Source organism: Leucopleurus acutus, assembly GCF_964270905.1.
Source record: "Leucopleurus acutus genome assembly, chromosome: 3".
NCBI lineage: Eukaryota > Metazoa > Chordata > Mammalia > Artiodactyla > Delphinidae > Leucopleurus > Leucopleurus acutus.
The window spans coordinates 10,780,032-10,792,375 of NC_139145.1; the positions used below are offsets into that span (position 1 = coordinate 10,780,032).

Sequence of the window (12,344 nt, forward strand, 5' to 3'; positions counted from 1 at the left end):
TCCTTCATCAAGGAGCTTTCCAGGTTGTTCTTACACTAGTCTACATCATTCATTTCCATTCCCTTTGGAGTGCCCGAATCTAATCAGACCAGTTGGTGTTTGCATTTCCTCTCCAGCAGCAATGCGAAGAAGATGGGCCCTGTCCTGAAGGGTTCCCAGGAGGTTGAGTTCCCTTTAGAGCCTCGTCTGGGGTCTGTCCCCATTGCAAACAGGCTCTAGGAGGTCCCATGACTTTGGAGAAGTGATTTATGTCCGAGAATAAATCCTTTTCTCTCGCACAAGAATCCTCTGATGCCAGGAGTTCTAACAGCTAGAAACAAAGGCCTGTGAAGATTCGCTCTGATTTGGGGGTGCATCACAGGGTAGGTCCTCAGAAAGCATCCTTCACGTGCTAGCGGAATGCTGTAGGGCAAAAGAATGAATAAAGCAAGGTCACTCTTAATAAGCTGGACCTTGAAAGGTGAATAGAAGTGATTTCTGCAACTGAGAAAATCACTCAGTTTTGACCTTCCAACCACCATCACCACACGTACCTGTACCCCCTATGGAATATTAGAGGTGGGGGGAGGGGGAACTGGGAGGCCGGGAGCCCAAGTGACCCACCTGCTGGCACTGGGGCTGAGGGGAGCAGGGGTCTGGGGCTCCGGGCTTCTGGAGATGAATGGGGGTAGGGGTGTTGATGGGGTTCTGAGAGGCTAGGGAGGGTCTGAGAAGCAAGGGGTGGCTTGGAGGAAGAGTGCAGTGCTCTGAGAAGTTAAGACTCTGAGATGTGTAGGTCCCTGAGGAGTGGGATGCTCTGAGACATGGGAGCCTATGAGGAAGAGTGGGGGCTGGGGGGGATTGGCTCTAAGAAGTGAGGTCCCTGAGGAGTGGGGACTCTTGAGGAGATGTGCGGGCTCTGAGAAGGGAGCGCTCTAAGGACGTGTGCGGTGTAAAGTGTCTCAGAGTAGGAATGGTTGAGGGAGGTGGAGATGTGGGAGATGGGGTTTCTGAAGCAGAGCAAAGCCGGCCTTGCCCTCTCCGGCTGGAGGAGGGTAGGGGTAGAAAGCGCCGTTGCCTCAGCAACCCCCAACAGAGTCCTAGGCAGATAGGAGGGGCTTTTAGGGGCCCGCCTGTGGGCGAGGCACGGCGGCCCGCGCGGCGGCGGTTGGCTGACGGAGATAGTAGGGCGTGTCCCTGGGTGGGGCGCGGTCGCCTGGCTGGCGGCGGTTGGCCGTAGGCGGAGGGGGGCGGGGCCCGAGGGCGCGCGTGGTGCGCGTATAGACGGCGGCGGTTGGCTACGACGTCCGCGCGAGCTCTCCAGGCTCGGCTGCTCCTTGGTTGAGCGCCCGCCAGGCCTCGCAGCGCATGGACACCCCGTGCCGCCGCCCCGCTGACCCGCGCCGCTCACCGCCCCGGCCCCCACCGGGCTCCGACATGGACGACGTCCTGCAGATCATGGCCATCACCGACCAGAGCCTGGACGAGGCGCAAGCCAGGTGCTGGCGTGGACTCGGCGGGGGCCACCCAAAGTCGATTCAGTGAAGGGGGCGGGCCGAGGGGCCAGGGCCGGGGCGGCTGGGGGCGTGAGGGGTGAGGAGGGTGCAGGGTGAGAGATGGGGTGGTGAGTCTGGGCGGAGAGGGAGAGGGCAGATCGGGGGCGGGGGGTTTGAGGAGGACTGAAGGGGGGTTCTGAGGCCGAAGGGAATGGAACGGATTGAAAGGGGGCTTATGGCGCTAAGCTGTGGGTGCTGGGTTTTAGGAGCTCATCTTGGGGTGAGAGGGATGGGTTTAAGGGGAGTTTGTGGATGGAGAGGTTTATGGTGAAAGGTGGTTTCAGGGTTTATGGATGTAAGGGGGAAGAGGAGTGTTGGGGGGTGTAAGGGCTGAGAGATGGGTGCACACGGGATTTGTGAAGGATGGACAACTAAATGGATCAGTGGTATGTATGAGGATGGGAAGTTCTGGGGGCAGGTAATGGAGAATGAGTTGTGGGAAATGGGACTCGGGAATGAAGAGATGGTGTGATTTGATTCGGGAAGCATCCAGAAAAAAGGTTAGTGGGGGAGCTGGAGGGGGACAGAGGACTCCCTTTTTTATTAATTTGGCGAATGTTTATTAGACACTATGTGCGGGGCACGGAGCTGGGTGCTGACGTCACTGATCTCAAGCTCATGGTTTGAGGGAGAGAAAGTAAGTAGCAAAACTAAGTATAAGTTGCGCTAAAAGCTGTAAGTAAAGAGATGGCAAGCTGTGGGAAGCCAGGAGAGGGCACAGCACCTTTAGAGGCCCGAAGGTGGGAAAGGGCAGGAAGAATGCAGAGCCAGGGACTGAAAGTCCCCAGTACAGCAGAGAGAGTCTGGAACCAGGATCACATGGGGCCAAGTTTCAGGAAAGAGTTTGGATTTTATTTCAGTTGCAATGGGAAAATCCCAGTGGTTTTAAGACCACCTGTCCCACTTAACCTCCACCCACCACTTGTCAGTGAGCCAGGATTGGTAAAATGTGCTTCACTAGGCAGCCCATTGTGTTTGGGGCCTGCCTGAATTGTTAGAAGGTAGCAAAGCACAGAATGACATCCTTTTGGAGGATGAGGTTTTGTTGAATGGGACTTGTTTGGGGGTAAGGGATGGTCCCTGTGGATGGGACCAGGGTGTAGTGGTGTGGACTGTGCAGTGCCTAGAATCTTCTAGTGAGGAGGGGTTACAAAGCCAGGTGAACAGCAGCCCCAGGAAAGGAGGAGGCAAGTAAAAGGTGGGTATGGCAGGCATTTATTCCTCAAACTTTCTTGCCTTTGCTTCTTGTGGAATGTCGACTCTTTCCACAGTTTCATGGCCTCTATCTGGAAAGTTAAGAGTGTCACACGCACATAACCCCACTGCACACCACTGGAGCATTGTGCTAGGTGCTCCAGAAACCAAGATGGCTAAGATGTTCTCTGCCCTTTCAGAGCTCATTCAGAAGGAAGGTGTGTGGGAGACTTAACTCCTAAACAGTCATCATAATAGGAGTGTGCTGAGTAGAGGTAACTCCTGGCACAAAAGAGCTGGGCCGGGAGAGGGTGACCTTCTGTGATGCCTTCTCCGCTAAGCCAGTGTGAGAGCAAGGGCATTGTTGTACTTTTCCTTTGTATTCCCAGGGCTGTGCACAATGCCTGGCACCTAGCGTTCAGTAAAGTTTTGTGGCACTTAGATTCTGGAAGGATTGGTAGGAGCTAGGGAAGGGGGAGAACGGGCTCTTCACACCCAGGAACCACAGAAGCAGTGCTTTGGGTGCATGTGGAGCTACCTGTGTTCCTTCTGTTCTAGGCCAGGAGCTGCTTAAGGAGCGAACTCTGCTCAGATGTGGCCTTCCTCAGGCGTGTGTCACCCTGCACTGCCCCAAGGCTGCTACATTTTTCTTGTAACAATCTCTTGAGATTCTAGACTCCCCTAGGTAGGCTTAGAATGGAATGCAGTCAGTCACCTCTTCTTGCTGTTCTCAAAGAGAGTCGTTTTTCTTTTAAGGCTGAGAAACTGAACAGGGGGTCATTACACTTGCCTTACAACGTAGCTGTGAGGTAGCTGATTCCTGGTTTCTTCCTGAGGTAGAAAGATCCCCGGAGCTTTTATTTTGAGACTTTGGAAGCTTCACATCTGCCCCACTCCTTGCATAGCCTTTAGATAAATTCAAGGCCCTAGAAGTCACCCAAGTCCAGACACCAGTCTTCAGTCCTCAAGTGGGCGGGCCACTTACTCCACTCTGGAGAAAACACAGCTTGGGTGGGTCTTTTCCTCATAGTAAACCTTGCTGCCTGGTAGATTATCAGCTTGGGCAGGGAAGCAGATTGTGTCTTTCCTGATCAGCCAACTGGGTGAGGCCTTTGGCTTCCCTGGCCTTTGGCTTCACCTCAAGTAGTGAGGTCTTTCTGACCCTGCCCTCTCTGAAACAAGAGAGGACGGTTTCATCTCTGTGCGCTGCCAACCTCTTAAGAGCCCCTGGAGTCAATTTAGCTCAGCTGGCTAGCAAGAAAAGAATTTTTCATCTCAGATTTGAGGCCTTCTCAACCTGCTTTGTCACCGCATGCTTAAAGAAGGGAAGCACACCTACTCTCCTTAAACCTGGATTCCTTCTTACACCTTTCTACATTATTAGGAAGGCAGCTCCACATACTTGGGTGTAATTCATTTTGTTATTATAGCTGAATAGTCTTCAAATAGTGAACTGTGTATTGTTCTTCCTTCTGGCTACACAGATAGTAGAGGAACACTGGGGAGTTTGGAATGCACTGTCTTGGTTGAAATTCAGCCCACGTCAGCTGGAAATTTCCTGTGTGATAGGTAACTAGTCTTCTTGAATGATCTTCTGAACTTCTTTGGTGACACCCTGAGCTTTTCCTAGAGAGGGACAGTTTTTGTGTTTTCTGAGTTGGATCTTTCACTGATCACGTTCTCATTCATTTCTTATATGGGACCGGGAAGGCAGGAAATTTTCTCTTGTTTGCCAAGGATTTTCTGAGTATGTCACTCTCTCATGTGTAGCCTTAGTTTTTATAATAATAAATTTTACAACATGTTGAAGTTTACGTAGATTTGTTTCCTTTGCTTCTTTTGAATACCTTTATGAAGGGTTTATAAGGTTATCAGACTAGGGTTGAGGGCTCCTCTGTCAGGACTCAGATTCCAAAGTTCTTCCCCCTCCCAGAGTTGTTAACCAGTGTTTGAATCATCGACCCCTTTGAAAATCTGGTGCAATCTCTGGGTCCCCTCCTAACCATGCCCCCTGACTGTGTGCTTGTGTACCACACCTTTGAGAATCCTCAGGCCTCAGGTGTCCTGGGGCCTGGAAGCTGCCCTTCGTCAGTGGTGGACTCACTTTTTTGTCTAGTAGTGAGATTCCTAACAAGTCAGTGTGAAAACTCGAGAGCTGGGAAGGCTGAGGGGTGAGTTTTGGAAACCTGATTTTAAAAGGAAGCAGAATGGTCAACAGTGTCGTCCTGGAGACCTGGGCTCCAGACCTGATGATCTGGAAGAGGCAGCTGAAGAGGACTGGCCCTTCAAATCATTCTGCATGTTGGAACGACAGGTGGGTTGTGCTGCCAGATTGGCAGATTTAGCTGTTGTGGTCAGTTCTTGACCTTTTGCTTGCAAGGGCATGAAGATGCTCTAGAGAGCTACACTGTCCAAGGAGGTAGCCACTTGCCATATGTCTCTGTAAATTAAAATGAATCAAAATAAACATTCAGGGGACTTCCCTGGTGGTGCAGTGGTTAAGAATCTGCCTGCCAATGCAGAGGACACGGGTTTGATCTCTGGTCCAGGAAGATCCCACATGCTGCAGAGCAACTAAGACTATAGCCACAACTACTGAGCCTGCGCTCTAGAGCCTGCGAGCCACAACTACTGAAGCCCACATGCCCTAGATCCTGCACACCGCAATAACTGAGCCCATGCACCGCTACTGAAGCCCGTGCTCTCTAGGGCCACTTGCCTCAACTACTGAGCCCACGTGCTGCAACTACTGAATCCTGCACGCCTAGAGCCCGTGCTCCGCAGCTAAAGAAGTCACAGCGGGCTTCCCTGGTGGCGCAGTGGTTGGGAGTCCGCCTGCCGATGCGGGGGATGCGGGTTCGTGCCCCGGTCCGGGAGGATCCCGCATGCCGCGGAGTGGCTGGGCCCGTCAGCCATGGCCGCTGAGCCTGCGTGTCCAGAGCTTATGCTCCACAATGGGATAGGCCACAACAGTGAGAGGCCCGCGTACCGCAAAAAAAAAAAAAAAGAAAGAAGTCACAACAGTGAGAAGCCCGCTCACCAAAACGAAGAGCAGCCCCTGTTCACCACAACTAGAGAAAGCCCGCGTGCAGCAACAAACACCCAACGCAACCACAAATAAATTAATTAATTAAATTAAACATTCAGGAACTTCCCTGGTGGTCCAGTGGGTAAGACTCTGCACTCCCAATGCAGGGGGCCCGGGTTCAATCCCTGGTCGGGGAACTAGATCCTGCATGCATGGCGCAACTAAGAAGTCCACTTTCCACAACTAAAGATCCTGCATGCCGCAACGAAGATCCTGCATGCCGCAGCTAAGACGGGTCAAACTAAGACACAGCCTAAATAAACAAATAAATGTTTTTTAAAAATAAAATTAAATCAAACATTTCGTTCCTCAGTCACACTAGCTACCTCTCAAGTGCTCAGTAGCCATGTGACTACCATCTTAATGCAGGTAGAGAACATTTCCATCATTGCAGAAAATTCTGGACAGCAGTGTTCTAGAGCAATGCTTCTCTTAGCTGGACCTGCAGCAGATCTCTGCAGAAATCTTATTGCACAGGTTCTGATGTAGCAGGTCTCAGTGGGGCCCAAGAGTCCACATCTCTAACCACCTCCCAAGGGTGCCAATGCCGCTGATCTCAGACCACACTTGGAGAGGTCAGACTCTCAAGAGTGGAGATGATAGCGTGTCATTTATTTCAATTTTCATGAATCATTTTACCTAGTAGATGGTTAATCTGACAAATGGAAATTATTTTTGAACCTAAGTTGTGTTTGTGGGCATAAGGGATTTTAAATTAATCACAAGGGTCACATATTAGCATTGTTTTGTCTATTTAATATAGAAAGAAAATTAGAAATGAACAAATAAAAATCAGAAAACAGTTGATTTTTTTTCCTCTAGATGAAACATTTGATCTGGGGCCATGGGACCTTGTTGTTTCAGGATCTGTTTACATTTTCAGTCTAAGGAAATCAAGTTTTAGAAGCCCCAGGGTTGTTTCTATATTTCCTTTACATGGTCTATAAAACCATAGCTCAACTTTGCGTTAGTTTGTAGAACTTGAGTGTAATAGAAAATGATCATTGGGGAATGGTAATAAGGTCTTTAGGGCAAAAAAACTTTACATATAACGAATAAAAATATGATGGAGAATGGTCACTATTATACATGTGTTAAGAGTAAGCTATATGGCATATGCGGTGGTGAACCTGAAACTAAAAAGAGTATATTTAGAGGTTGGCCTTTGGGCAACATAACAGATATTGTAATTAGGGCCTCCATAGCTTTCCTTAGGAAGAAAAGATTTCTCTGAACTTTTTTTAAATTTGATTTTTACATATATGACTTGTTAGGTATTTTCTGCTAGTCAAAATTTGCATGACTTTCTTCATTCCTCCAGTATTTCTGCAGACTTTACCTGGAATATGGATTAAATTCCGAATATTAAAAGAAGATGATGACATAAGTTTGATTATCCTTAAAACTTACTCAAATGGCAAGGTATGTACTGTCAAGTGAATGGTGTGCCCCTCGTCTTGGTACCTCTGGGATACTAAATATGGAAACACAGACCTCTAGAAGTATGTACATTAATGCATGTCAGAAAGCATTGAGCTTTCAGCACGCCCATCAAAGAATGCAAGGGGTCAGAAGAGGAATTTATGGTTTGGAATTTCCTAAAGCCAGATAGCATTAGCATGAGAGGATCTATTAGTCCAAAGCCGGGAAGTAAAATTTCAGAGCTGAAATTTTCTTTTTCATCGCCCTTAAGGAGGTTCTGTAGATACCAGTCAACTTGGTGCCTGGCAGTCTGTGTTCTTAGACTGCTTGCAGGTTTTAGCTCTGCTCCTGGGTTAACATGCTTAGCTTGGCTTTGTCTAGTGCCAAAGGAAACTCTTGCTGTCCTTGGTGTGCTTTTCCTAAGAGTTGGATTTTGTTGGATTTTATTTTATTTTACTTTTTGCTGCATTGGGTCTTCATTACTGCATGCGGGCTTTCTCTAGTTGCATTGAGCGGGGACTACTCTTCATTGCGGTGCGCAGTCTTCTCATTGCAGTGGCTTCTCTTGCAGAGCACAGGCTTTAGGCACATGGGCTTCAGTAGTTGTGGCACGCGGGCTCAGCAGTTGTGGCTCACAGGCTTAGTTGCTCCGCAGCATGTGGGATCTTCCCAGACCAGGGATTGAACCCATCTCCCCTGCATTGGCAGGCAGATTCTTAACCACTGCGCCACCAGGGAAGTCCCGATTTTGTTGGTTTTAAAACAATTTCCTGAAGCTATCTAGGATCACAGCAAAATCCCTTTTTTTTGCTATACACGGGACTCTCACTCTTGTGGCCTTTCCTATTGTGGAGCACAGACTCCGGACGCGCAGGCTCAGCGGCCATGGCTCATGGGCCCAGCCGCTCCGCAGCATGTGGGATCTTCCCGGACCGGGGCACGAACCCGTGTCCCCTACATCGGCAGGCGGACTCTCAACCACTGTGCCACCAGGGAAGCCCCAAATCCCTTTGATTGTCTCTCTTGTCATGATGCACTATTAAACCCCTTAATATTTTCCCTTCATTCCTAGAGTGGATGAGTGCCCCGTGTGGGCTCGGCCCTAGAACCGAGACCAAAAAGAGGGGCCCCCAGCCGAGCCCTGTGTGCTTCTGGCTTCTGCTCCCTTCTTTGGCTGTGGAACCTAGCAGTTCTCACCCTAGTTTTTGATTCTCCACTTGCCCCACTTAAGTCTAGAGACGTCAGAGCTCTGCTTTCAAACTCTTCATTTCTACTCTGCCAGTGTCACATCTCTAGCCTCTACCTTTCCTTCAGTTCAGTTCAACAAATCTTTGCTCAGTTCGTGTGCCAAAGTATGGTGCTGGCCTGGAATTTCTGAAGTGAGTAAGTTGAGGCCTTCATCATGTCCGGGCCGGGCGTGGTAAATGCTTTAAACGGAAGAAAGGAGGGAGTAAGAAATCCAGGCTAGGACAGGCCAACCCATTAGAGTCTTGGACTAGACAGAGGAGTAGGACTTCCCCAAGTCCGGAGGAGGGAGAAGGTCAGCAGGACTCTGGTGAAGAGCCTCGAATGCCTTGCTAAGTGGTTTGTGTTTTTTGGAGCAGGCAGTGAGAAGCCATTTCACCTTTTGCTCAGGAGAGATTTTCATCTCTCTGTGGTTTTGAGTAAGAAATTTAACAATAGTGTTGATTGTGACCAATCCATGGGCAGATTAGGAAATAGGACATCATAATGAGATTTTCACAGACTTAAATTTATTCCATTTAAAGGTTGCATTTCATTCAAGTCCTGCAGAGTTTTTCTTGTGTTGTATTAAATAACTATCCTCGTTTCCTGTTGCCAAAACTGCCTCCTGATCCAAGGCTTCATTTTGCTAAAATAACTGTAATAATTTCTATGGTTGAATTTGGGTATCAGGACGTATTCCAACCCCCATTTACTTAGCTGTTTTTGTTTCATTGTTTGTAGGTTTGCTTTTAGAATGACTCTACAGATGACTGATAGTACCCACAACAGTTTGATTCTTCCCAGTTTTACTTTTACAAAGAAGCTTATTTTAAAATGCCAGGGCATCTGTCTCCTGGGCTGCATTCCTTTCTGGAGCTTGGCATCCTCTGTGAATTTCTAGGTTTTCCATCAAGATTTGATTTCCTCAGGGTAGGAAACATGTCTTCTAATTTTTGTTCTTTACCTAGATCTGTCTCCAGGAGGTGACTGGATTTGTCAGCTAAAACAATCCTTCTAGAAATGAGAATAATTAAGGGGATTTGATTTCATCTTTTGTTGAGGTATTAGAATCATTGCCGCTCTCAGGGAAGCTTTTTCAAGAAGTATCTTACTCTAAAGGATAAGATCTCTGAATATATCTCTAAATCAAATTCCTCAGTAATTTAAAATGATACCTTGCTCAGGAAATAAGTCAGATAGAAAAAGACAAATAGTGTATGTTTTCACTGATACGTGAAATCTAAAAAATGAAACAAGCAAACAAACAAAAGAAATCTCTCGCAGATACAGAGAACAAACTAGTGGTTGCCAGAGGGGAGAGGGCTGGGGGAGAGGCTAAATAGGTGAAGGGGCTTAAAAGGTACAAACTACTAGGTATAAAATAAGTAAGTTACAAGGATGTAATGTACAGCACAGGGAATATAGTCAATATTTTATAATAACTTTGTTTGGAGTATAAGCTATACAAATATTGAATTACTATGGTGTACACCTGAAACTAATGTAACGTAAGTCAACTATACTTCAGTAAAAAATAATAAATAAATACCTCCAAAATAAATAAATATAATAAAATAATACCTTGTTCAGGAAAGCAGATTTTTCCATAATTTGGAAAAGTAAATTACAGCTAAAATTAGAAGCTACAGTACACAGTTAGTAGAAGCCAGGATGTGACTTATGTTCTAGTCATTCCCACATTCCTTTCTCCTTATACAGTGACCGGTATATACTAGTGCCTCAATAAATGTTTGTCCTATAAATATTGAATAAGTGGGGTTGGAGGATGATAAAGCTGTATGCTTTCATTTTCTGGCATGATTCTATGTGACTCTCAATAGTTTTGTTACAGATTGGTTTTGTTTAGCATTGGTTTTAAAAGGATATTCGCAGATTTGTTTTTTAATTTAGATTATCCTCGGAAGTTTCTTTTATTTATTTAAAAGATTTATGATGGGCTCCCCTGGTGGCACAGTGGTTGAGAGTCCGCCTGCCGATGCAGGGGACGTGGGTTCGTGCCCCGCTCCGGGATGATCCCACATGCCGCAGAGTGGCTGGGCCTGTGAGCCATGGCCGCTAAGCCTGCGCGTCCAGAGCCTGTTCTCCGCAACGGGAGAGGCCACAACAGTGAGAGGCCCACAAAAAAAAACAAAACAAACAAACAAAAAAAAGATTTATGATTTCTCATTCATTGGAATTTTGCTTCTTCATAAACATTAACATTTTGTTTTGTTTTAATGTAGATACTTGGTTGCATAGAACATGTCATGTACTTGCTAAAGGTGTGAGCGCAGACCTTCTTTTTCTCCCCACAGTCCCCATTCACTGCCTTACAATCTGTTCAGTTATCTCAGCTATCTGTCACTATGTAACAAATTACCACAAACCTAACAGCTTAAAACAGTTAAAACTGATCTCAGTTTCCACAGGCAGGAATCTGGGCACAGCTGAGCTGGGTCCTCTGCTCAGGGTCTCACAAGGCTTCGGTCAAGGTGTTGGCTGATCTGTGTTCCTATCTGAAGCTCAGGATCATCTTCCAGTCTCGTAGGGTTGTTGGCAGAACCCTTGCTTGCAGTTGCAGGACTGAAGTTCTTGTTTTCTTGCTGGCTGTCAGCTGGGGGTCTGCTCTCAGCTTCAAGAGGCTGCCTGCGGTTCCCCATTACCGACCCTCTCACAACATGGCAGCTGGCTTCAAGGCCAGCAGGTGACATTCCCCAGTCCACTAAGGTGGAGTCATAATGTAACATAACCACGGGCGAGACTATATACCATCACTTTTGCCAGAGTATATACCATCACTTTTGCCACTTTGCAAGTCACAGATTCTGCCCAATCTCAAGGAGACAGGATTATACTCAGTGGGAGTCACCTTCGGATGTGTCTGTCACAGAAATTAGTTCATCCCCTTTGATGAATGATGTAGTCTGTCGTACTTTATGTAATCACTGATGGTTTGCTGTCAGCCACTTGATCACCTCTAGGCCAAGAACATGCTTAAAGGTTAGACATTTGTTTACTTTTCATAATAAACCACAAAAACATTCTGTGAAGTTACTTTGTATTCATTCAAAGGTGCTTTATACTGTATCTAAAGTAAGATGTTTTATAAGCAGGAAACTGACCTGGGAATAATCATTCCTAGAATCCCCTTTAAGAAGCAGAGCAGCCGACTTCATTCTCTTTCCTTGTATTCTTTTTTAAATTTATTTCTTTATTTATTATTTATTTTCGGTTGCATTGGGTCTTTGTTGCTTCGCATGGGCTTTCTCTAGTTGCAGTGAGTGGGTGGCTACTCTTTGTTGCAGTGCACAGGCTTCTCACTGCCGTGGCTTCTCTTGCTGAGGAGCACGGGCTCTAGGCACGTGGGCTTCAGTAGTTGTGGCACACGAGCTCAGTAGTTGTGGCTGGCGGGTTTAGTTGCTCCGCAGCATGTGGGATCTTCCTGGACCAGGGCTCGAACCCGTGACCCCTGCATTGGCAGGTGGATTCTTAACCACTGTGCCACCAGGGAAGCGGGGCGGGGGTGTGGGGGGGTGTGGGCTGTGTATAGGCATGTTGACTGGTGCTGAGAGTTAGATAAAAGAGGTATTGGGAGTGTGGCCTTTGGATTTGAGTTTGCATATGAAAGGCACGCTCTCAGGCAAGTTGTTTGCTATATCTGGATTTAGTTAGCCCTGGGAAGGGCAGTCTCTCCCTGCCCCAGGATGTCAAAGCATCATAAAAGATAGAAAATTTTAAACATGATTAATACACACCCTTTCTTTTAGCACTTGCTACATTTCTTTACTTTCTTTTGGGATCAAGTGTCAAAGAGTTTGTGGTTGCTACTTCCACTTCCTCTCCCATCTCCACCCACCTTCTCCCAACCTTCTCACTCT

The 12,344-nt window shown here is 47.2% G+C and overlaps 1 protein-coding gene across 1 annotated transcript in view; it reads left to right on the plus strand.

Moving 5' to 3' along the window:
* Window positions 1–1,361: 1,361 nt before the first annotated feature.
* Window positions 1,362–12,344, plus strand: part of PBX4 (PBX homeobox 4) — a gene marked incomplete at its 3' end in the record, with an annotated part of 38,782 nt that continues 27,799 nt past the window's right edge. The window contains 1 exon segment of the mRNA XM_082836518.1: window positions 1,362–1,478. Coding sequence (XP_082692644.1) covers window positions 1,417–1,478 — 62 coding nt within the window. The 5' untranslated portion in view covers window positions 1,362–1,416.